General features: G+C 40.7%; 1 protein-coding gene across 1 annotated transcript in view; it reads left to right on the top strand.

Annotated features, from left to right (window-relative positions):
* Positions 1-2,791: 2,791 nt before the first annotated feature.
* Positions 2,792-26,871, top strand: part of EIF2B3 (eukaryotic translation initiation factor 2B subunit gamma) — a 114,576-nt gene continuing 90,496 nt past the window's right edge. Inside the window, exons 1-3 of the mRNA XM_037069600.1 lie at positions 2,792-2,881; positions 5,911-6,067; positions 13,705-13,850. Coding sequence (XP_036925495.1) covers positions 5,920-6,067; positions 13,705-13,850 — 294 coding nt within the window. The 5' untranslated portion in view covers positions 2,792-2,881; positions 5,911-5,919. The remainder of the gene's footprint in view (positions 2,882-5,910; positions 6,068-13,704; positions 13,851-26,871) is intronic.

The following is a 26,871-nucleotide window of genomic DNA, read 5'->3' as shown; positions in this document are numbered from 1 at the left end:
GCCGGGTGCAGAGGGGTGGCAAAAAAAGCACTGGCTGGTGGACAGGGTGTGCAAGGCAGCAGCGGGTTGACTCAGCCAGGCAGCGGATTGTGGAGGGGTGTGGTGTGCAAGGTGGCTTGCGGAACCGGGTGGTCCCACATTTGCGCGCACAGATAAACCAGGCAAAACTGGGGAACGAGACAGACTGCCCAACCCGGGTCCTAGCTCAGGGAAATAAAGCCTCAAAACACCAACTGAAAACACCTGTGGGTGTTGAGGTGCCAGAAGAGACTCCCAGCCTCATAGGAGAGTTCATTGGAGAGACCCACAGGGGCCTAGAATGTACACAAACCCACCCACCAGAAGGGCCCAGTTTACTTGGGGGAAGCGGTGGAAGGGACTGAACTCCAGGAGAGAGGGGAACAAGCGCCATTGTTCCCTCTTGGACCCCTCCCCCACATACAGTGTCACAACCCAGTAACTGGGTTGCCCAACCCTAGTGAACACCTAAGGCTCCACTCCTCATACATAACTGGCGTGACCAAACCAAAACATTATGGCTCAAACATAAGAACAGATCAAAGGTCCAGAACAAATACAACTAAGTGATGAAGAGATTGCTAGCCTATCAGATGCACAGTTCAAAGCACTGGTAATCAGGATGCTTACAGAATTCGTTGAATTTGGTCGCAAATTGGAAAAATACAGGCTGTGCTAAGTGAAATAAAGGAAAATGGTCCCACCGATAGTGATGGGAAGTAAACTGGGACTCAAATCAATGGAATGGACCAGAAGGAAGAAAAACAACCAAACAGAAAAGGAAGAAACAAAAATTTAAAAAAATGAGGAGAGGCTTAGGAACCTCCAAGACATCTTTAAACATTCCAACATCCTACTTATAGGGGTACCAGAAGGGGAATAGGAACAGCCACAAGAGGAAAACTTATTTGAACAAATAATAAAGGAGAACTTCCCCAATCTGGCAAGGAAAAAGACTTCCAGGAAGTTCAGGAAGCTCAGAGTCCCAAAGAAGTTGGAACCACGGAGGAACACACCAAGGCACATCATAATTACATTAGCCAAGATTAAAATGAAGGAGAGAATCCTAGAAGCATCAAGAGATAAGGGGACAGTCACCTACAAAGGAGTTCCCATCAGACTGTCAGCTGATTTCTCCAAAGAGACCTTACAGGCAAGAAGGGGCTGGAAGGAAGTATTCCAAGTCATGAAAGGCAAGGACCTACATCTAAGATTGCTCTATCCAGCAAAGCTTTCATTTAGAATGGAAGGGCAGATAAAGTGCTTCTCAGATAAGGTCCAGTTCAAGGAGTTCATCATCACCAAGCCCTTATTATATGAAATGTTAAAGGGACTTATCTAAGAAAAAGAAGATAAAAAACAAACATGTACAATAAAATGACAGCAAACTCACAATTATTAACAATCATACCTAAAACAAAAACAAAAACAAACTAAGCAAACAACTAGAACAGGAACAGAACCACAGAAATGGAGATCACATGGAGGGTTATCAACAGGGGAATGGGAGGAGAGTGGGGGAAAAGGTACAGAGAATAAGTAGCATAGGTGGTAGGTAGAAAATAGAAGGAGGGCAAGAATAGTACAGGAAATGTAGAAGCTAAAGAACTTTTAAGTATGACACATAGGCATGAACTAAAGTGAGGAATGTGGATGGGTGTGCAGGGTGGAGGGGAGTGAAGAGGGGACAATGGAACAACTGTAATAGCATGATCAATAAATTATATTTTTTTAAAAAAGAAAAAAGAAAGCCACGTGAGTCGCCATACTGGGCATTGTGGACATAGAAAGACAGAGCCTGAAGAGGCTTTTGGTGATTTTGTTACAGAATGCCAGCCAGCCTATTCAATTCTGGAACAGAGGTATGGCTCTACTGCCTGCCACCAAGACTCCCAATGTCAAATTAGTAAAAAAAAAAAAAAAAAAAGGAATTGCTTATTTAAAAGCTGCACAGATTTAGAATAATGACGGAATTCTGCAATTAAGTCCCACTCCCTTTAAAATACCCACAACCTCTCCCCTCCCCGCCTCTGCCCCCCCCCCCCATGCACTCTGGCCTCTCTTTTCTCAAATCAGGCCAGTTTTCAGAATATGCCAGTCAGAGGTACCGTTTTTCAGGGAAAAACAAAACAAAACAGAAGTTTGCAGCTCAGCATTCCCCTGCTTCTCCCAGCAATCCGTGCTTGGCCCGGCATATCCCTCAATCCCCAACACCATTGGTCATGTCTCCGTTCTCCAGTTCTTAGTCCAAAACCACATGGCACCTCATGGCGGCCTGTGGCGTTCTTTCTGCACCCTTTCAACCCTCCTGTCAAGAGTGGTGAGTGGGTGCCTCGCTTAGTTTAAATATCCACACTGAACTCCCCTTGTCTCCAGGAGGCTCATGCCTCTCAGCGGAGGGGCTTCCTGCTTCTCAGGACGCGGGGTAAGCTTTTGCATCCCCCAAGCCAGGATAATGGGGGACTTCTCCGTTTGGCTCCATATCCCGTTTCAGTGTCTCCACAGGCTAGCTCAAAACTGCGGTTCCCAAATGAGCTCTCCTTTCACGGAGTGGTAGTCGGAACCAGGTCCTAGAAAGAGAACTAACTTCCGGAAGGAAGACTGGATTTTTCCGATCTGGATTTCAGGAGCCCTGCCCTAGCAGGAACAAACCAGGCGTGTTAGTAATTTGTGAATGAAGATCAAGGACCGCCCCACCTTCTTTCCTTAGGGAGGTGCACACACTTCTGGTCCTAAATCTACCGCTCGGCACTCGTCCCTTCCCCATCGATCCGCTCGGCCACCGCGCGCCTGCGCCTTTGGGCTGTCAATCGGAGGCGGCGTGGGGAGCGCTAGGAACGGCAGTAGCTCCCCAGGAGCCGAGGTAAAGCTTCGTCTTCTGTGCTTCCAGGCTGCCTTCTAGCTGGCTGACGGGGGTGGGCAGCACTGTGGTGGCCGCCGGGCTCTGCTTCATCTGAGGGAGGCGGGTCCTCGAGGCTGGCCGAGGACGGCCTTCGGGGTTGCAGGAAGGTACAGAGTCCCAGAGTCGTCCGCTGGGAATCCCTGCGCGCCCCGGCCAGGGAACCAAGTGTCCGAACTAGAAGAGAACTTGGGGAGAATCCAAGCCAACCACTTTGTGCAACAGATGGAGAAACTGAGTTTCAGAGAGGGGAGGATCTGCGCGAAGTTACAGCGAGTGAGGACCAGACACCCTTAGTGCAGTCTCTGAACTCTTTCCCCTTCAGCTCTTCATTCTTTATTCTGCCTGTTTTTAGTTGTTTAGCTGCAAGACAATGAAATATAAGAATGGAATAAATAAGGCCCGCACGAGAGATCAGTTATGATATTGAACACATTGTTTTTGTCTTACCAGTTTACAAATGGAGAATGTAGTGAGTGCTAGGATGAAGGCATGTCTGAGATGCTGTGACCTCCCTCTTTTAAACTAGAGAGGCTAATGAGAAACTCGTCTCCTCGATTCCCATCACCCAGAGTCGTGGTGGTGGCATTGAGGCATTTGACAGTCTGCATGGTATCATGGCTAGTTATGTTCGTGATTATCACCCAGAGCCTCATTGAGAGAGAGAACTCACGGCTTGGATTTTAATGTCACTTCTGCACATGTTTGAGCTGGACTCTTACATGGGGTTGTTGTGAAGTTCACAAGTACTCATTCCACAAACACTGAGCATCTAGCATCTGATGGGAATTGTGTTAAGTACTGGGAATACAGTAATGACAAATACAGTCCCTGCCTTCAAGGAACATGGGGGAAATAGACATTTAAATACATGGGCATCAGAGACTGTAAAGGCAGAGATCATCTGTACGTGCCACAATGCAAGCCCCCAAGGGGAAAGGAGTCACTTCTACCAGGAGGGTGGGAAGGATTAGGAATGGCTTTTTTAGGCATAATGACTCTTAGAACTGAGTCTTAAAAGTTTAATAGGTGATTACTAGGCACAGGAGAAAGGTACCTAGGAAGCAAGAATGGTAATACAGAGGCCAGAATTATGCAACAGCACAGTTCAGTTGGCACAGAAGGCTTTCTATGATCTAGCCTCTGTTTAATAATATCAAACACTTTTATAGTGCTTGCTGTGGGGTTGACTGTGCTCTACATAGCTTAACTCACTTACTGTTCACAACAACTCTGTGAAGCAGAATCTGTAATTATCCTCACTTACAAAATGAAGAAAACTGAGGCATAGAAAAGTTATGTAGCTTGCCCTAGTTCACGCAGCTAATACGTGGTAGAGCTAGAATTCAAACCCAGTCAGTCTGGCTGAAGGGACTGTGAACTTAGGTACCAGGCTCCTTTCTACAAACTGGGGATGCTGAGAGTTTAAATGTCAGATCTCTGGTCATATCACTCATAAGTAGCAAAATCAGAACTCCAGACTCAGGTCTTTTGACTCTGGAAGGTCCAGTGCTCTTTTCTTAGTAACATCAGAAGTGATGGGAGTTATATGGTGCCAAATGGAAGTTAAATTCCAATCTGAGGCCACACTTGCTGCAATCAAAATTATAGTATCTTTGCCCTGACTGGTATGGCTCAGTTGGTTGGAGAGTCTTTCTATAAACCTAAGGGTTATGAGTTTGATTCCCAGTCAGAGCACGTGCCTGGATTGTGGGTTAAGTCCCCAGTTGGGGACCATGTGAGAGGCACTGTTCAATGACTGTATCTTTAAGTGTGGGCATTGTTCAATAGCCTTCTCTTAGTCCTTTAGGTGTACTGAATATAAGCGCTGTGGTTAAGATATTGATGTGAAGAGCCCAGGACTGGTCAGAATTATGGTAAAGATGCAACATTATTTGCCAGTTTGATGTTAAATAAATTCTTTTTCTGAACGTTGCATTTCACACTTGTATTGACAAGGTTACACCATTTGTTGTAAGTCAAAGGGTACTTCTATTTTTAATCAGTAAGGAATTATGACCTTTTACTGTGCTTCTCTTCTGTGATAGCTCATATAAAGAGATTATTTTTTAAAAGATTTTATTTATTTTTAGACAGAGGGGAAGGGAGGGAGAAAGAGAGAGAGAAACATCAATGTGTGGTTGCCTCTCACGCGTCCCCCACTGGGGACGTGGCCTGCAACCCAGGCATGTGTCCTGACTGGGAATCAAACCAGCAACCCTTTGGTTCACAGGCCAGCACTCAGTCCACTGAGGTACACCAGCCAGGGCAAGAGATTCTTTTGAAGGTCAAATAGTTTCCTTCAATTTGAAAATGAATTAATTTGGTTTGTTCCTGCAGTTGGGCTCTTCAAATCAAGATCCAGATGCAAGCTTACATGTGTATTTAATATCTACAGTTGGGGGTAATGAGAAGATTGGAACAGTTGGCCAAATTATTGGAAGAATTTAAGTCATTTCATACTTTTCAGAGACCTAATATACTTATAGTGTGCTGTTAATTTTAGCCAGAAATTTTAAACATTTTCAAGGAATAAGAGTTGAATCAGAAGCGCACTTGGCAAACTATTACCTCTTCAAGAGTCAGCTCAAGCCTTACCTTCCTATACAACGTTCGTTCCCTGTCTTTTCTAGGAAGACTTAAGTGTTACCTTCACTATTTGCCCACTGTATCTTGGATATATCTCTGCGGTGGTGGAGTACACAAAACACCCAGTTTATTCTTGTATTATTATTTATAAATTATTGTATTATATTTCATACAAACAACTATAAACCTACTTCCCCCCACCCCCTGTATGGTGAGTAAGAGGGTATGATAAAGGTGATGTTTATACGGCAGCTAAGGAGCCATTCTTATCTGGTTATTGGAGTTGGAAGCGATGCATTTGACATGGTGGGTATCAATAACCTAAATAGAAATTGCGATAGTACTGTGTATGCTCCAATTTTTGTTACTTTTTTCCTGTTAATTATTTTTCTCTGTGATTGCAGTTTGTAAAAATGGAATTTCAAGCAGTGGTCATGGCAGTTGGAGGGGGATCCCGGATGACAGATCTGACTTCCAGCATTCCCAAGCCCCTGCTTCCAGTGGGGAACAAACCTTTAATTTGGTACCCATTGAACCTGCTTGAGCGTGTTGGATTTGAAGGTGAGCTATGGCAATGAGATGTACTCATAAAACTTTTAGGGTGTTTGATCCCAATGATTTGTCAGTTTTATGAGGGTGAGAGAAGATGAACGAGAGAAGACTAGGACCCAGTGTTGGCTAGAGACTGGCCTTTTTAAATTAGGAACATAGGAGCACTCTACTGCTGTGTGAAAAAGGTTGAGAAGACAGCACTGCTACTGTTTTAGAACTGGTCTCGACAATGACCTAAAATGTACCTTTTAAGGATATCAGAAAGAACCTAGTAGGAATCCAGCTGCCTCATAGACAGTACTTACAGTGAATCTGTATGTGCCAAATAACATTATATTAAGCACTGGGGTACAGAATTGAAAAGATAGCTCAGGTCCTGATCTTCTTTAGATCTTAAAGTCTAATGGAGAGATACACATATAAATAGAGAGCCCTGGCTGGTGTGGCTCAGTGGATCGAGTGCTGGCCTGCAAACCAAAAGGTTGCTGGTTCAATTCCTAGTCAGGGCTCACGCCTGGGTTGTGGGGCAGGTCCCCAGTTGAGGGCATGCAAGAGGCAACCAACTGGTATATCTCTTGCACATCAATGTTTCTCTCCCTCTCTTTCTCCTTCCCTTCCCCTCTCCTTTCTCTAAAAATAAATAAATAAAATCTTTTTTACAAAAAGATTATGAAGGAAGTTAATTCAATGTGAAAGTTCTCAGTAGAGGTACATTATTGATGGGGACTCCGGCCCACAGTGTCTGAGGCATTATGGATGACATATGAGACAAATTCACATGGACTACCAAGTCTTGTGGAGGAAAAGGGACGGCACGGCTACTCTTTCTGCGGGAGAGCGTGCTGATCCTTACCTTGACAGGCTTTTCTTGGGTTCAGTTTACACAGGAATAAAGGTAAAGCTCGTTAATCACTGTCAGGTAGTAAGGATCAAACAATAGATAGCATACAAAGAACTACAAGGGCTTATTCTGAGTCAGGGTCTGTTAACTTGGAAATACAAAGGAAGTTGCTGTTTCTCCTCGAGAGACTCAGGGATCTCTTCACAAAATAGCTGACCCTTGAGTTCAGTCTTGAAAAATAGATGATCAGATTGACAAGTGAGGAGAGAACATTCTATGAAGAAGAAATAATATGAAGAGATGCAGACTCATGATCAGCACAGCATGTTCTGGCAACTGCTAGTCCCTCTATGTGTTTGTGAGGTAAAGGGGGAGGAGTAGATGTCACGAGAGAGATAAGCAGGGGCCATGCTATAAAGGGCCTTGTGTTCCGTGCTGAGGGATATAGATTTTTTTCCTGCAGGCAGTGGGAAATCAGTGAAAGGTTTAAATAAAAGTATAATGTGGTTAGATTAATATTTTAGCTATTTTGTGTCTTTACATCTTTATTTAAATTTTAGAATTAGCTCATCAATTTCTATAAAAAGCGTTGCTGGGATGTTGTTTGTGATGAATTGAATCCAGAAACTAATAGGAGGAGAAGTCCCGTCATAACAGTACTTAGACCTCTGATCCATGAGCATGGTGTATCTCTCCGCTTACTTATGTCTGCTGTTATCGCAGTGATTTTACAGTTTTCTGTGTGTAGGATTTACACATATTTTATTAAATTTATCTGAAAGTTGTTTATGTTTTGGATGCCATTGTAAATAAGAATTGGTTTTTTTAAAAAATATTTTATTTATTTATCTTTAGAGGGGAAGGAGAGAGGGAGAGAAACATCAATGTATGGTTGCCTTTTGTGCATCCCCTGCTGGGAGTTGGCCTGCAGGGAACCTGCCTGCAACCCAGGCATTTGCCCTGACTGGGAATCGAACCGTGATCCTCTGGTTCACAGGCCCGCACTCAATCCACTGAGCTACACCAGCCAGGGCTTAATAATAATTGTTATATTCTAATTTCCAGTTGTTTGTTATTATTGTATAAAAATACAGCTTTTTAAAAAGATTTTATTTATTTATCTTTATAGGGGAAGGAAAGGAGAGAAGGACAGAAATACCAGTGTATGGTTGCCTCTCATGAGTCCCCTGCTGGGAACTGGCCTACAACCCAGGCATGTGCCCTGACTGGGAATTGAACCGCGATACTCTGGTTCGCAGGCCCGCTAAAAATACAGCTTTTTAAATACTGACCTTTTAAACTGCAACTTAATACATTTATCAGTTTTACAGCATTTTTGTAGATTCCTTAGGGTTTTCTATAGTTTGACCTAATTGACATTTATAGAACATTTCATCTAATAAAGCAGAATGTACATTCTTTTCAAGTACGTTTACCAAGATAGACTATATTTTTGGAAGTCAAACAAGTCTCAAATTTATAAGGATTAGAATCATGCAAAGTATATTCTTATAAAAAACCATGGTAGCCCTGGCTGGTGTAGCTCTGTGGATTGAGCGCAGGCCTGCGAACCACATGATCGCGGTTCGATTCCCAGTCAGGGCACATGCCTGGGTTGCAGGCCAGGTCCCCAGGGTGGGATGCATGAGGGGCAACCATACATTGATGTTTCTCTCCCTCTCTCCTTCCCTTCCCCTCTAAAAGATAAATAAATTTTTTTAAAAAAACATGGTAGATTTAAATTAGACATTGATAACAGAAAGATAGGAAGAGAATCCCTAAGTGTCTGGAGATTAAATCACACACTTTAACATAATCCATATGTTAAAGAAAAAATCAGAGGGAAATTAGAAAATATTTTTCATTTACTGAAAATGAAATGTACAGTATTAAAATTTGAGGGATATAGTGTAGAGGAAAAATATATAGCATTAAGCCTATTTTAGAAAAGAAAAAATGTCTTTTTAAAATGTATTTTATTGATTATGCCATTACAGTTGTCCCATTTTCCCCCTTCATCCCCCTCCCCCCTGCACCCCCTCCCCCCCACATACCCCCCTTTAGTTCATGTCCATGTGTCATAAGTTCTTTAGCTTCTACATTTCCCACACTACTTTTGCCTTCCCCTTATTTTCTCCCCACCGTCTATGCTATTTATTCTCTATGCCTTCTCCCCCTTCTCCTCCCACTCCCCTGGTGCTAACCCTCCAGGTGATCTCCATTTGTATGGTTCCGCTCCTGATCTAGCTGTCCTCTTAGTTTGCTTTTGTTTTAGGTGTGGTTGTTAATAACTGTGAATTTACTGTCCTTTCACTGTTCATATTTTTCATCTTCTTTTTCTTATATAAGTCCCTTTAGCATTTCATATAATAAGGGCTTGGTGATGATGAACTCCTTGAACTTGACCTTATCTGAGAAGCACTTTATCTGCCCTTCCATTCTAAATGAAAGCTTTGCTGGATAGAGCAATCTTGGCTGTAGGTCTTTGGATTTCATGACTTGGAATACTTCTTTCCAGCCCCTTCTTGCCAGTAAGGTCTCTTTTGAGAAATCAGCTGACAGTCTGATAGGAACTCCTTTGTAGGTGACTGTCCCCTTACCTCTTGCTGCTTCTAGGATTCTCTCCATTTTAATCTTGGCTAATGTAATTATGATGTGCCTTGGTGTGTTCCTTCTTGGGTCCAACTTCTTTGGGACTCTGAGCTTCCTAGACTTCCTGGAAGTCTATTTTCTTTGTCAGATTGGGAAAGTTCTCCTTTCTTATTTGTTCAAATAAGTTTTCCACTTGTTGCTCTTCCTCTTCCCTTTCTGGTACCCCTATAATTCGGGTGGTGGAATGTTCAAAGATGTCTTGGAGGTTCCTAAGCCTCTCCTCATTTTTGTGAATTTATTTCTTCATTCTTTTCTGTTTGGTTGTTTCTTTCTTCCTTCTGGTCCCCTCCATTGATTTGAGTCCCAGTTTCTTCCCACCACTATTGGTTCCCTGGGCATTTTCCTTCATTTCACTTAGTGTAGCCTGTATTTTTCTATGTAATTTGTGACCAAAATCAACCAGTTCTGTGAGCATCCTGATCATCGGTATTTTGAGCTATGCATCTGGTAGGTTGGCTATCTCTTGGTCGCTTAGAAGTTATGGCTCTGGGTCTTCAATTCGTTCTTCTGTTTGAGCCATATTTTTTTGGTCTGTTTGCACCTGTTATGTATGAGGGGGGGAGCCTTAGGTGTTCACCAGGGCGGGTCACCCCAGTTGCTGGGTTGTGACACTGTATGTGGGGGTGGGGTCAGAGAGAGAACAATGGCACTTGTTCTACTCCCTTTCTGATTTCAGTCCCCTCTGTCCCTTCCCACAAGCAAATTAGGCCCTTCTGGTACTGTTTCCCGGTGGGTGGGCTTGTGTACGTTTTAGGGCCCTGTGGGTCTCTCCAACAAATTCTCCTGTGAGGCTGGTAGTCTCTCCTGATGCCTCAACCCCTGAAAGTTTTTCCAATCAGTGCTTTTAGGCTTTAATTCCCATCCCTGGGGCCCTGGGTTGAGCAGTCTGTCTCACTGCCCTTTTTTTGCCTGGTTTATCTGTGCTCGAATGTGTGTCCAGGGTCAGCCAACGTCCTTGCGTGTCTCACTGGATTTGCTAGTTTCCTCCCCGCACCCGGTTCTGCCAACCACTGCCTCTTCCTGCAGGGACCCCTCTCCCCTGGCAGCAGACTCCGCCCCTCTTACTGGTCTGGATGAATGGTTCATTGTAGTCGGACTTCGGTAAAGTTCAATTTTCTATCTGTTCTGGTTGTTTTTGTTTCTAAGTCTTTATTGTCCTTAAGTTTGGTTGTGCCAGGAAGTACAGTATTTCCACCTACCAGAAAAAATATCTCAAATTATCATCAAAGTTTTGCTTTCAGAAACTAGAAAAAGAGGAGCAAATGAAACCCAAATAACTAGGAAGAAATTTTTTTAAAGATGAGAGCAGAAATAAATGAAATAGAAAACAAAAGCATTACAGAAAAATCAATAAAATTATTAAATGTTTAGTTAAATCTACAAAAAAAGAGAAGAGATATTACTAATAACAGGAATGAGAGAGGAGACACAACTATAGATCCTACAGACATTAAAAAGATAAGGGAATATTATGAACAACATTATGGTAATAAACTTCACAACTTAGATTTACTTTTTTAAAGAATTGCTTTGGAAGCTGTATGAGGAATGGATTTAAGGGAGTCAAGACTGCCAGCAGGGCGACGAGCTAGGAGATTGGCACAGAAGTGCACAGCAGCAGTGGGGGTGGGGGTGGGGGCGGCTGAACTGAAGACCTACTAAGGGTGGAGAAGAGGGAACATTCGAAAAAGTTGATGAAGAGGAGGGGAAATAGAAAAACGGGGGAGTTCCCTCTACTTTTTTGCTTGGGTAATGAGGCGATGCCATTAACTAGGAAAGGGAGTAAGAGACAAGGAACAGGTTTGAATGAAGAGAATGAACCCAGCTTTGGCCACAATTCAGAGTTTGAGTTGTCCTATAATAAGAGATAACAAATCAGAGGGCCACATGGAGGTGGTGCAGGATCCTGGGGCCCAGTCCTGTGATCCAGTGATCACACTGGGGGTGTGAGATTCCATTCCATTCCACTGTGAGGTTGCCTTCCCGGGCAGACCCATAACATTTCTATGCAGTAGTCTATATGGCTTTGACAGTAAGAGATTATGTTTCACAGGAGATTGTCTTTAGAGTTCAATCTCACTGGTGAAGGACACACCCTAATATACTTTAAAATCTCCTGACTTCCTTTAATTACTCCTTAGAATTTGTCATCAGCCTTTTTTTCCTTTTGAGGAAAAAGGAATATATATATATATCTTTAGTTCTGCTTGGGGGTGGCATTTTGTGGTATATTTAATATCTACTACATAAAAAATTCCTCTCACTGAGGCTCACTCAGAAATTGGAGCATGCCTTCTTTTTTCTTTTTTAAAGATTTTATTAATTTTTTTATTTTATTAGAGAGAGGAGAAGAGAGAGGACAAGAGGGAGAGAAACACTGATATGTGAGAGATACATTGATTGGTTCCTGTCACACACTGCCAAGTGGGGACCTGGCCCACAACCCAGGCATGTGCCCCAACCAGGAATTGAACCAGTGACCTTTTGGTTCACAGTCCAGTGCTCAACCCACTGAGCCACACCAGCCAGGGCTGGAGCATGCCTTCTTAACATAGGACTCTGGAGTTTAATAATCATGTCTGTGTTTGCTCTTTTCATATTGTTTATGATTTCAGAGAAGTTAACATAGCCCTTAGCTTTTACCTCTCTCCATACAGAAGTGTCTTGGTCCGATTATTAGACTGACTCTGCCATGTTTGCTGTTAAGCTCCTCCCTTCACTCTATCCACTTTACCTAAATGTTCCCTCCAACCCATGGACACGTCACCTTCTCTTTGAAATCCCAAACAGCATGATTGCCCCGTCTTCCATGCTTCTGTTACACTTCACCTATCTTAGTACCTCTCAAGTCCTGTTTTATGCTGCAGTTAGCAGCATGGCAGACTGATCTCTTCGAGAGCAGGCACTGTGTCTCATTTATCTCTAATATCAGCATTTTACATACAGTATGTACTAAAGAAATTTTTGTTGTACTTAAATTTATCATGGCTTACCTCAAATGCCATCTCTTCCACGAAATCTTCCTTAATCATTTCCACGTCTAGTTTCTTCATGTTACATTTATTTAAAATAGGAACCATGTTGCTCTGGCTGGTGTAGCTCAGTGGCTTGAGCACGGGCCTGCAAACCAAAGGATCGTGGTTCGATTCCCAGTCAGGGCACATGCCTGGATTGCAGGCCAGTTCCCAGCAGGGGACGCACGAGAGGCAACCATACACTGATATTTCTCTCCCTCTCTCCTTCCCTTCACCTCTAAAGATAAATAAATAAAATCTTTAAAAATATATTTAAATAAATAAAATAAAATAGAAACCATATTGAATTCATTTCTGAATTCTCAGTGCCTATTTGTCCTTTGCATATTTAATGTATTTGTATTTACTGGACAAATGAATAAGTGAGTTAGTGACTGAGAGAAGGCAGAGTGGGGAGATGAAGAAAGAAGAGAAAATGAAAGAAGGAAGGTTAAATGATTTGAAAAAGAAAGGAAGAAAATGGAGAATGATTACAGTGAAAGGGAGAGATAATTACAACCTGGAGCACAATCATGGAACAAGTGGAAATTGTTCCACTTTAGAGATGATGAAATTCAATCTTCAGACATCAGCAACAGGTGGTATGTTACAGCAGCGGATTACGTACCCTACCAAACATCCATGACAAATAGCTACACAGGTAAAGACATCTCTTACTGGGAAATTGCCACTTACTAGAGTTCATTGTGATCCTCAGTGGAGCAGTAATGGCTACCTGATGGGAAGTGGTGATAGCTCTTACTCTGTAATGAATGAACAGTTAAATAAAATGTGATATGTTTTGATGAATGCTCTTGTGAATTGTTTATGCCAAGAATTATCATGTCATGTATTAAAGTGTGGACTCTAATCAGACAGACCTGAGTTTTATCTTGAACCCATTGCTTACTAGTTGTGTGACCCTGAACAAAGTCACACAGCGTACATACAGCCCATGTTTCCTCATTTGTAAACCATGAGATTTTTGTTAAGAATTGAGAGACTGTATGTAAAATACGTAAAAAGGCTCAATAATATTAACTGTTAGAAACACCAAATCTAATTTGAAATAGACAAACTGTTATCTAAATGAATGAGGGATTATTTGTTTTTCTTTCTCTTTTTCTTTTGTGCTATAGAAGTCATTGTTGTTACAACCAGGGATGTCCAAAAGGCTCTATCTGCAGAATTCAAGATGAAAATGAAGCTAGATATTGTGTGTATTCCTGATGAAGCCGACAAGGGAACTGCAGATTCTCTGCGCCACATATATCCAAAACTTAAGGTGAAACACCGTTTCTTGATTTTTGTTGCTTATTGAAGATAAATGTCATCTCATGTTTCTCCAGTGCATTATAGTTTACAGTGCTTTTCCAAAAATATGTTCTTGCATCACATACTTTGTTCCCCATACTCTTCAACTGGTTTTAGTTTGATTTAATTACTAGTGAAAACTTAAACATTTAGTTGTCACAGTCACTAGTTTTCAATATTTTAAAGTAATTGTACATCTTTATAAAAAAGTACTTAAAATTTATTTTAAAAGATTCCATTTATATGAAGTTCATGGATAAGCAATGTTACTATATAGTGATTTAATAGTTTTTAAAATTATTGCATAGTGATATAACTGTGGATGACAGATTAACTAGAAGTACAAAGGAACTTAACACATTCTAGATCCCCTCACATGATAATATTTAAATTTTTAGTTTCTTGTGATTAAAAAACTAATAAGGGCGTATGGCTATGAGGATACAGTCTCCCCACTGGCCAGTGGCCCATAAACTGAGAAAGATCTATCATAAATTGTTCTGAAATTGATGTCCTTTGGAAAGAATTAGTCTGTGTGATAATGTTGCCATCCTGTTTGAATTCGGGGGCAGACTTTCTTCTGCTATTTCTGGTGACTGCAAACAAATGTATTAATATATTCAACCTGCCTATGCACTAAGGAACAAGAAAGTAATGCAGAAATGTACATGGCCTCCCTTCCCCTTTATTGGGGAATAATTTACACATAGTAAAATATACACAGATATTAAATAGTATGCAGTTCAATGAGTTTAGATAAATATATACATCCAATTTACTATTACCCAAATCTAGGGCATTTCTCTTACCTCTGAAATTTCCTTTGTGTTTCTTTTTAGTTAGTTCCAAACCTCTGTAGAGTCAACTGCTGTTCTGATTTCTATCACCATATATTAATTTTGCTTGGTTATGAACTAGATATAAATGGAATTATACAGTTTTATTCTGGTTTCTTTTGTTCAACGTAATATTTTTCAGGTGCATTCATATTGCAGGTATAACTAGTTTGTTCTTTTGTATTGCTGAATAGTATTCCATTGAATAAATATAACACTTTCTACCCATTTTCCTGTTGATGGTCACTTGGATTGTTTCTAATTTTGGATATTTAGTATAAAGCTATTATGAATATTGTTCTATTTGTGAAAGTATTCTGGGTTGTAGGGTTTACTTTATTAGAAACTGCCAATTGTTTTCCACGTGGTTGTACAATGCCATTTTATGCTTCCATCAAGACTATATGAGTTGCATTTGCTTCACGTCTTTATCTGTACTCACTACTGTCAATCTTTTTAGCTTTATTATCCTTAATTTCATTCTGGCAGGTATGTATATAGTATAGTACCATCTCATTGTGGTTCTAATTTACATTTCCCTCGTAGTAATGATGCTGACCACCTTTTCATGTTTATTGACTATTTGTATATCCTCATAAGGTGTCTGTTGGAGGCATTGGCCTATTTTAAAAAATTATCTATCTTTTTATTATTGGTTGTAGACTTTTTTTTATGTGTTCTAGATACAAAGTCTTTTGTTAGATGCATGTTATGAATATTTTCTGCCAATCTGGGTTTTTTTTCTCACTTTTTAGTGATATCTTTTGATGACACCCAAATTACTGTTTTCTTTTATGACTAGCTTTTTTTTGTCAAGAAATCTTTGCTTATCCCACGCTTGTTTACTTCTAAAAATGTTACAGATTTAGCTTTTATATTTAGATCTGTAACCCATCTTGATTTAATTTTATATGCAGTATGAGGTAGGGATAAAGGATTACTTTATTGTATAGGGGTATTTGGCTGTTCTAGCACCATTTATTAAAAAGATTTTCCTTTACCCATTGAGTTTGACCATATATGTGTAGTCTATTTCTGTCCTCTCTGTTTTGTTTCATTGGTCTGTTTGTCTGCCTTTGCTTCAGTACCACATTGAATAATGTCTTAAATATTTTAACTTTACTGTGGGTCTTGAAATCAGGTAGTGTAAATCTACCAGCTTTGATTCCTTAAGATTGTCGTGGCTATTTATAGGTCTTTTGACTTTCCATACAAATTTTACTTACTTACTTATTTATTTATTTTAAATTTTATTTATTTATTTTTAGACAGGGGAAGGGAAGGAGAAAGGGAGAGAAACATCAGTGTGTGGTTGTCTCTTGCATGCCCCAAAACAGGGACCTGACCTGCAACCCAGGCATGTGCCCTGACTGGGAATTGAACCGGCGACCCTTTGGTTCACAGGCCTGTGCTCAATCCACTGAGCCACACCAGCCAGGCATTTTATTTACTTTTATTTTTAAGTATATTTTATTGATTATACTATTAGAGTTGTCTACTTTTTTCCCTTTATCCCCCTGTGCCCTGCACCCCGCCTCCCACCAGCATTCCCTCCCCACCTTGGTTCATGTCCATGGGTCGTACATATAAGTTCTTGGCTTCTCCATTTCCCATACTATTCTTAACCTCCCCCTCTCTATTTTGTATCTACCATTTATGCTTCTTATTCCTTGTATTTTTCCCCTATTCTCTTCCCTCCCCCTCCCCACTGGTGACCCTCCATGTGATCTCCATTTCTGTGATTCTATTTCTGTTCTAATTGTTTGCGTAGTTTTTGTTTTGGGGGTTCAGGTGTTGATAGTTGTGAGTTTGTTATCATTTTACTATTCATAGTTTTGGTCATCCTCTTTTTCTCAAGTAAGTTAACATTTCATATAATAAGGGCTTGGTGATGATGAGCTTTTTTAACTTGACCTTATCTGGGAAGCACTTTATCTACCCTTCCATTCTAAATGATAGCTTTGCTGGATGGAGTAATCTTGGATATAGGTCCTTGCCTTTCGTGACTTTGAATACTTCTTTCAAGCCCCTTCTTGCCTGTAAGGTTTCTTTTGAGAGATCAGCTAATAGTCATATGGGAATGCCTTTGTAGGTAACTGTCTCCTTTTCTCTTGCTGATTTTAAGATTCTCTATCTTTAATCATGGGTAAGGTAATTATGATGTGCCTTGGTGTATGCTTCCTTGTGTCCAACTCATTTGGGACTCTGAGCTTCCTGGACTTCCTGGAAGTCTATTTCCTTTGCCAGATTAGGTAAGCTCTCCTTCATTATATTTTCAAATAAGTTTTCAATTTCTTGCTCTTTCTCTCTCCTTCTGGCACCCCTATGATTTAGATGTTGGAATGTTTAAAGTTGTCCCAGAGGTTCCTAAGCCGCTCCTTGGTTTTTTGAATTCTTGTTTCTTCATTCTGTTCCAGTTGAATGTTTATTTCTTTCTTTTGTCCCAAATCATTGATTGGAGTCCCAGTTTCCTTCCCTTCACTGTCGGTTCCTTGTATATTTTTCTTTATTCCACTTTGCATAGCCTTCACTCCTTCCTTTATTTTGCAGCTGTACTCAATTATTTCTCTGGGCATCCTGATTACTGATGTTTTGGATTCTGCATCTGATAGGTTGTCTATCTCCTCATTACTTAGTTCTTTTTCTGGAGTTTCAATCTGTTCTTTCATTTGAGCCATATTTCTTTGTCTCAGCACACCTATTACATTATAAGGGGTGGAGCCTTAGGTATTCACCAGGGTGGGGTGTTGCTGCATTATGATGCTGTGGGACTAAGGGGTCTGAGAGGGAACAATGCCACTTGCTCGGTTCTCATATGGCTTTCAGTTCCCCTGCTCCCCACAAGCAAATTTGGCCCTTCTGGTGCTGATTCCTAGGTAGATGCATTTGAGTACATTCTAGAACCCCATGGGTCTCTCCAACAAACTCTCCTGTGAGACTGGGAGTTTCTCCCACCACTGCAACCCCTACAGCTTTTACAGCCAGAGGTTTTGAGGCTTTAGTTTCCTGCACTGCAGCCCTGGGTAGGGTGGTCTGTCTCGTTCCCCAGTTCCTCCCAGTTTATCCACACGCCAATGTGGGGCCTTTGATTTTCCAGCCACCATCTCACCCCTGTGGGTCCCCTAGCTGCCTTCCTGTTGCTTCCTCTCTGCCCTGGCTTTCAGTCTCTGCCCCTCATACCAGCCTGGATGAATGTTTCTTCTTTAACTCCTTGGTTGTTGGCCTTCCATACAGTTTGATTTTCTGGCAGTTCTGGTTGGTTTTGTTTTTAAATTTGTTGTTGTCCTTCTTTTGGTTGTGCAAGAAAGCAGAGTGTATCTACCTATGCCTCCATCTTGGCTGGAAGTTTTCCATATAAATTTTAGAATAAATTTGTCAGTTTCTCAAAAAAAAACAACCAAATTTCTGGGATTTTTTTTGGAATTGCATTGAATGTATAGATCAATTGGGGGAGAATTGACACCTTAATATTGACTCTTCCAATTCTTGGAATATCTCCTTATTTAGGTTTCCTTTCACTTCTTTCGGTAGTGTTTTATAACTTTCATTTTAGAGGTTTTGAACATCTCATGGTAAATTATTTACAGGTAAGTGTTTTTAATGATCTGTAACTGGTATTTTTTATTCTATTTTTCAACTGTTTATTGCTTGCTTGTATATAGACATAGGACTGGTTTTTGTACATTAACGTTGTGAATACCCTGTGACCATGTTAAACTGTAGATTCTTTAGGATTTTCTATATACACTATCATGTTGCCTGTAAATAAAAAGAGTATTACATCTTCCTGTTTAATCTTTATGCTTTTTGTTTCTGTTTATCGTGTTATTGCTCTGGCCTTGGCCTTCAGTACAATATATACAGACATTTCTGTGTATTTGGGGGCCTGCCTTTTTGTTTTCTTTTTTATATATATATATAATTTTTATTTAATTCTTGTTCAAGTACAGGTTTCTGTCTTATATTCCCAACCCTGCCCGCCCCCCACCCCATGCTCCCCACCTCCCTCCCATTTCCATTATTGTCCATGTGTCCTTTATACTTGTTCATGTGAGTCCATTCCCTTTTCCCCTATGATTCTCTCCCCTCTCCTTTTCGTTTTCTAAGCTTTCACTCAAGTTGGTGCTTCTGATTAGGCTGGAGATTTTAATACCATAATGTTAGGTGTGGTGCTTTCTGGAGAGCAACTGCTTATTTCTTCACGGAAAATATGGAGCATTTCATTAAGATAATGAAGTGAGAATTCCGTTCTTTCACAGGCCAGACACCAGGTTTACCAAGAAACTTAGGGTGTTTAGTGGTCTTCCCAGAGGCTGTTTTAACTATTGTCTAAAAGTTGAAGATGGAATTATGAACCTTCATTGTTCCCTAATTTGTAAATCTTAGAAATGTTATTTTTATCCTGGCCTGGAACAGGAGAGAGATGCTAGGAGTCACACGCAAATGAATTCCTATAACTCTTAGAGGCTTGAGAAGTAATAGTGGCAACTCCTGATGGGGAGGGGTGAGAAGGAGAGTCAAGTGACTGTCAAAAGGGTATTTTACTCCAAAGTTACTACCTCTTACGGTTTGGATCACTTACTCCCTGGTATAGGGCTTCCCCTTGCACCTAAGATCAGAACTCTCAGTAAGTCATTAGGCATGGTCTCATTTCTTTTTCTCCATTAACTCTTTGTTTCCACGTCATTTACACAGTATCCTTTACATATGATCCTACCTCTGTGCCTTTTTCTTAAGCTGTGACTTTGACTTGCAAGTCTCTGCCAGCTATCTTTGCTGTCTCTTCATGGTTTCTCCTATACCAGAGGCTCCTGAAATCCCAGCTTCACATCAGCTTGCATTCCAACCTGCAGCAGAAGGCAACAAAGCCAGTCTGTGGAGGAATATAAGTAGACTCCTAAAGGCTGTTAAGAACAAAGTAAAACCACCCTGGCTGGTGTAGCTCAGTGGACTTAGCACTGGCCTGGGAACCAAAGGGTCACTGATTCAATTCCCAGTCGGGGCACATGCCTGGGTTGCAGGCCAGGTCCTCAGTGGGGATGTGTGAGAGGCAACCACACACCAATGTTCCTCTCTTTCTCCCTCCCTTTCCCTCTCTCTAAAAATAAATAAATAAACAAAATAAAATAGTTAGGGTCTTCGCTAATACAGGCCTCCTTTCCCCTCCCCGTCACTCAGCAGATATCCTCCAGAATGTGTGTTCTTGTCCAGGAAAGAGCTTTGTCTGTCTTATTTCTTTTTTAACTTTCGGATATTCTCCTCTTTTTTATCCCATTTCTCTTAAGGCATTATGAGTTGGGTTTTATTCACACTTGTGGGTTTTTTTTCCAGTTTAGCCATTATTTCTGAAAAGATGTTTTCTTCTATTCCTTTCTTAAATTCTGTCATCTTGTATCTAACTTTTTAATTCAGATTCATGTTGTCTTTGACATGAATAAATAAATAAATATTTATTTATTTATTTTTAAAATAAATAAATAAAATATTAAAAAAGAAAAAGAAATGATAAAGGACCAAATCAACACAATGGTGGTGGTAATGGAGAGATGGCAACAAATTGGAGAACATTTAGTAGAACTTTGTGGCTACTTGTTGGATATGGGAGGATAAAGAGAGGGGGCAGGGGTCAAGCATGACTTCTGGGGTTTCTAGCAAGAGCAAATGGATGGAGGTGGTGACATTCACAAATTTGGAGGCCACAAGATGAGCGAGGAACAGGGTTTTTTTAAAAAAGATTTTTATTTATTAATTTTCAGAGGGGAAGCAAGGGAGAAAGAGAAGGAGGGAAACATCAATGTGTGGTTCCCTCTCATGGCCCTCAATTGGGGACCTGGCCTGCAGGAGGCATGTGCCCTGACTGGGAATCAAACTGGCAACCTCCTTCACAGGCCGGTGCTGAATCCACTGAGCCACACTGCCAGGGCAAGAAGCAGGTTTATAGGAATAATAAGATGTGTAACTATATTTAGCTCACTAAATATACTATTCCTTTGCTATTTCACAAATTTTGCTACTTGTACATCTATCCGGAATACATTCAGTTCCCTCTATTCCTACCTAAGTAACTATTTCCTGATGTTCTGTCTTAGCCTGTATTTACACAAAAAGTAGAACCTGAGACGAAGGTATGGGTACAGGTAATTTATTTTAGAAGTGATCCTAAGAAACAGGAGTGGGATTTGGAAAGAGCACCATGGGGAAAAGGGAAAGTGCGTGTTATATACTTGGTTACCACTCTGAGCAACTGAGGCGCAGTTCCACCGGAGATTTTCTAAGGGGCCAGGTAGAATGTACCTCAGAGTAATTGTCCAAGGCTGGGAAAAGAGTATTTATTTACAGCTTTCTTTCCCTACTGGTCAAAGGTTGCCCTATGCATATAAATTTCTTCACTTAAGATTTGCACGTGTGCCAGAATGGTTGCGTGTATTTGCACAGAAAGCCCACTTGGTGGTTTGTTGCTAGAAGTCTAAGAGCAGAAAATGAGAGATGACTGGTGAACAGAATAGTGAAACGCTATCAGGATACATAGCTGATTGCAGGGAAATTGCTGGAATAAAAAGATGGGCCCTGACTGGAGTATCTCAGTGGATTGAGTGAGGGCCCATGAACAAAGGGGTTGTCAGTTCAATTCCCAGTCTAGAGTACGTGTCCCCTGCAGGCCAGGTCCCCAGTAGGGGGCACATGAGAGGCAACCACATGTTGATGTTTCTTTCTCTCTCTTTCTCCTCCCTTTTCCCTCTCTCTTTAAAAAAGAAAAAAAAAAAAGCCCAGGCTGGTGTAGCTCAGTGGATTGAGTGCGGACCTGCGAACCAAAGGATTGTGGTTCGATTCCCAGTCAGGGCACATGCCTGGGTTGCAGGCCAGTTCCTAGCAGGGGATGCACGAGAGGCAACCATACATTGATGTTTCTCTCCCTCTCTCCTTTCCTTCCCCTCTAAAGATAAATAAATAAAATCTTAAAAAATTAAGCAGACTTAAAAAAAAAAAAGATGGGCCTACAGACTGACTTATTTGTCATGTTTCAGCATTTGTCTGTGCTGCCTCTGGAAGCCTTTCTTAGCCTCCAAGGCTGATTGATTGCCCCTCCTAATTGTTCCCTAGGCACCCGTGTGCTTATCCGTACTGTCAGCATTTTTATGTCATACTGTATTGTAATTCCTATTACATACCTGCTTTCCTCTCTTCCTATCTCCTGCTAGATGGGGATAGAATTAGCGTCCGAAGGAACAATTTTTTTTATTTCAAATGAGAGAACCCAAAGGAGAGTAAAGGATTAGACCAGCCAGTTTAAATATTAAAGGCTGTAAGGACCTGGAGGATTGATATTTTTATCTCATTCGTTGTAGAAGCTATGCTCAGCACAGAGTTTGGTACTTATTAGGGATCAAAATGCTGTATAAATACTTTGGGGGTAGATGAATGGTGGCTGACTGAGTAAACAAATAAATTGATGGATAAACAAATAGAAGGTGAGATTTGTTTTAGACCTATTAAGAATTAGCTGCAAGTGGGATACCTGGCAGGTAGTTGATAAACTTATGTAGAATTCAGGAAGAAGATCTGAGGTAGAAATACGGGTCTAAAAGTCATCAGCTTTCCCCCAAGAATGGGTAGAGTAAATAAAGAAAAGGACAGAGTACAGAGGGCCCGAAGAAACACCAGTACATAATAGACAGGTAGAAAAGACCCTCTGGAAGAATTCAGAGAAACACCAAAGGCTCTAGGCCTGAGTGGCTGCCGTCGAAACGGGCAAGTTGATGAAACGTGGGAGGGTGGTGCTGGTCCTGGCCAGATGCTAACTCTGGTCACAAAGTGGTCATCGTGAAGAACAGTGATGATGGCACCTCAGACGGCCCCTACAGCCTTGCTCTGGGGGCCGGAATTAACTGCTCTCCCCACAAAGTGACAGCTGTCACAGGCAAGAAGAAAATTGCAGAGAGGTTGAAGACCAAATCTTTTGTGAAAGTTTATACCTACAGTCACCCCATGCCCACAGAGTACTGTGTGGGCATTCTCTTGGACGAAACTGTCATCAACAAGGACATCTTCAGAGACCCTGCTCTGAAACACAAGTCCTGATGGAAGGCCAAGGCCAAGTTCATAGAGAGGGACAAAACCAGCAAGGTTATTCCAGAAATTTGAGTTTTAGATCTTTTTTTTTGTTTGTCATAAAAATGTTTTTTTAAAAAAGAGAAATGCTGATGACCATAGATATTTTAAAATAACAGGTAAATAATACCTAATACGTACATTTGGTTCAAAAATCAAAAAGTGTAAAAAGGATTACAGTAAAATGGTACCCTTCCTTCTCTGTCCACCAGCCACCCAGTTCTCCCTATTAGCAACCACCATTATTATTTTCGTATACTATGAGAATATTTTAAGCAGCTTGAACATTGTTATAAGGGAGCAAGAGGACCAGTAAAAAGTGCAGAGGAAAGGAAATAACTGATGGATGACAAGGAGACAAGAAGGAACAGATGGAACAGCTTTGGACATTTGGGAAGATTCCATTTGCCACTGAAATGAGAGAAAAGCTCAGATGCAGTTCAGGAAGAAGAGAAAGAAAAATAATAATTCACTCCTGAGTCCTCTACATTCTTAATGAAGTAGAGGCTGAATTGTCTGTCAAGAATGTAAAGAGGGTATTGATGGGATTGGTACCCACAGGAATATGAAGCTTTAGAATTTCCACTGGACAATGAGAAAGAGCTCACTGCAGACACTGAGGAGCTCTAGGCAACATGAGGGTTGTAGCTGAGGTTAAAGAGTATCAATTTATAATCAGTACAGTTAGCAGAGTTGTGGGGATTCCTCCTCACCTTTCACCATTACTCAAGTGTCTAGGTTTAGAGAAGACAAGTTCACGGTTTGCATCGATCAGGGATATGGGCAAAGTCAGCATTTGTATCCACTGGAGAGGAGGGGGAATGATGCCGGGAAGAGTGAGATGTGGCTGAGGGCTTGATGGACATTCTCTTCTCCCTGGCGTGAATTTGGTGGAAACTCTTCTTCCAGAGCTAATCTCTCCAGGTTGGATCTGGCTTCTGGGTGAGAATGCATCCATTCCTCTGCTGTGGGACACTTAGGTTGCTTTCATTTCTTTCACTATGTATAGTGCTGTGGGTAGTGAACATCCCTGAGCCAGTTTCTTTGTGCTTTTTTTGTGAAGGCAGACACTTAGAGGGGATGTGTGGGTTGTAAGGTGTGTGCATCCAACTTTACTAGATAAATGTTGGGAAATTGCTCTCCTAAGTGGTCATACATGCCCGCCATTAGTACAAATCAGAGTTTTGGTGTCTCCCTATCCTCACTAACAGCTGGTATTCTCAGACTTTTTTTTAAACTTTTTTTAATGTATTGATTTCAGAGAGAGAGAGAGGAAGGGAGAGAGAAACCTTGATTTGTTATTCTACTTATTGATGCATTCATTGGTTGATTCTTGTATGTGCCCTGACTGGGGATCAAAGCCACAGCCTTGGTTTATTAGGACAATGCTCTAACCAACTGAGCTACTTGGCCAAGGCCTGCTCTCAGACTTCTAAATTTTCATTAATGTGATGGGGGTGAAATGGCACCTTATTGTTGGTTTAATTTTACATTTCCTTGATTACTTGTGAAAGTAAGGATTTTTTGCTAGTTGTATTGACCATTTTCCTTTTCACTGAATTTCCTGTATATATTCTTTGCTCATTTTTTGTATGGGTTGTTTGTCTTTCTTACTAATATCCATATGCTCTATATATTCCGTATACTAATGCCTAGTATCTTGTGTCAGACAGAAGCTTTAACTTTTTTTTTGTGCTTAGTTATATCAGTCAAAAGACTGATATGGTTTTACATTATGGTTGGTGCTTTTTGTGTCTTACTTTAAAATGATGTAAAGATAAGGCCCTGGCTGGTGTAGCTCAGTGGATTGAGCGCGGGCCTGTGAACCAGAGGATCGCGGTTCGATTCCCAGTCAGGGCACATGCCTGGGTTGTAGTCCAGTTCCCTGCAGGCCAACTCCCAGCAGGGGACGCACAAAAGGCAACCATACATTGATGTTTCTCTCCCTCTCTCCTTCCCCTCTAAAGATAAATAAATAAAAAATTAAAAAAAAATAAAAAAATAAAATGATGTAAAGATAGACTCCTGCCAGCTAAAAGCTTTCAAATTGTACTTTTCATTTGGATCTTTAAACTAGTATTTATATTTGTATATGATATGAGATAGATATTTAATTTTATCTTCTTTCCAAATGAAAGTTGGTTCTCCTAATATTATTTATTGAATCTTTTCTTCCCTGTTTTTTTACTAAGCTCCACATACACACAGGACTTTTCCTAAGCATATTGTTCTCTTCCACTGGTCTAGCTGTCGTTTCCTTCACCAGCACCCTATTGTTTTAATCACCATAGATTTGCCCCACCTTATTACTACTTCTCCTTCAAGTTATCTTGGCTATTTTTCACTTTTGACATACGAATTTGAGTACCAGCCATGAAAAATCTTTATTAGTGTTTGATTGGAATGACAGTGATTTTTAAATTAATTTGGGAAAGTTGACATTTAATAATACTGAGTATTTCTATTTCTTGACCATAACATAGCTCTCCTTATTAAGGCTGTTTTTGATTTTAAGTAAAGTTGAATAATTCCCTATAAAAATGTCTTACACATTTCGTGACAAATTTATTAGGAGATACTTTCTAGCTTTGCTGTTTTTGCAAATAGTATTTTCTTAAAGGTCCACACTTTGCATTTGATTATGTCTGTTTAGTCTCTTTTACTCTAGAACAGTCTCCCCTCCACCCTCGCTTTTCCTTATGCCACTGACTTTTCAGAGAAAACAGGTTGTTCTTCCTGTAGAACCTTCCACGTCTTTGCTATGTCCAATTGCTTTCTACCGATGTCATTTAACTTGTTTCTTTTCCCCAGTATTTTCTTGTAAACTAGAATTTGGATCTAAATGTTTATTACATTTAGTTTCAACATTTCTGGCAATAAAATTTCATATGTGAAATGGTATTGCATTGGATCCAGATCTGAAATCAGACATTTCATTAAAGAACTCTGATGTTCGTACATACAGCTCTTTATAAGGCAGTCATACACATAAGTCAGCGAAGTGGTTTTAGGAAAAAAGGCTTTTTTACAAAAGAAACCAGGAGAAAACAACCCCTCTTCCCTGGAGCTATCCATTCTCTCTTCAAATCCCTCTGCGGTTACTGTCTAGGCTGTTGTAGAGCAGTGTCCTGACACTTCTCTTTACCATTATTAGTCTGGAATTTCCCTTCTCTCTCCTGTGTTGGATGCCCAGGTTCCTGGACCCCATGTTTTGCTCTTTCTTGGTTTACTTCCTCATTTCAAAGGAACCCAAACTTTATTGGCTTCTTAAAGAGAGAGCACAGAAGGTAAATATTTTGAAAACTGGCATGTTTGAAAATGTTTTATTCCATCTTTTTCTTGAATGATAACTTATCTTTTTTTTAAAGATTTTATTCATTTATCTTTAGAGGGGAAGGGAAGGAGAGAGGGTGAGATATATCAATGTATGGTTGCTTTTTGTGTGTTCTCCGCTGGGAACTGGCTGCAACTCACACATGTGCCCTGACTGGGAATTGAACCGCGATTGTCTGGTTCACAGGCCCGGGCTCAATCCACTGAGCTACACCAGCTAGGGCTGATAACTTATCTTTATATAGAATTCTGGATTAGAAATAGTATTCTGTAGAATGTTGTGTCCTGAGCCCAGAGACAGACAAACCTTAATGCCCAGAGACAGGCAAACCTCCTTGATGACTCCCTGTGCTATAGGTAGATTTTTTTTTCTCTAAAGTTTACCTTTTTTCTGAGGTCTCATTTATGTAGGGTCTCAGCCTGCTTCATACCAAATTCAAGTCACATCTTTTGGCTCAATGAAGCCTTTGGAAATCCCAGTTAGGGTAACCAAGGTTTCAGCTCAGCCTTCATTTCCTTCTTCAGTTCTGGCACTTGATATTTTCCCATTCTTTTTTAAAAGTTTGAATATATTTACAATATTATATGCCTTATCCAAAGTTTTTAGGTGTTTCTAACAGAAATTTTGGGTTCTTAGTTCACCAGTTTTCCAACACCAGAGGCCTACATGCTAAACACTTTATGTACATTTATTTCATCCTTCAACCACACTCA

Source organism: Sturnira hondurensis, unplaced genomic scaffold (assembly GCF_014824575.4).
Source record: "Sturnira hondurensis isolate 20B ecotype Veracruz unplaced genomic scaffold, ASM1482457v3 Scaffold0018725, whole genome shotgun sequence".
Classification (NCBI taxonomy): Eukaryota; Metazoa; Chordata; class Mammalia; order Chiroptera; family Phyllostomidae; genus Sturnira; species Sturnira hondurensis.
This window is presented reverse-complemented; position numbering and strand designations above follow the sequence as displayed.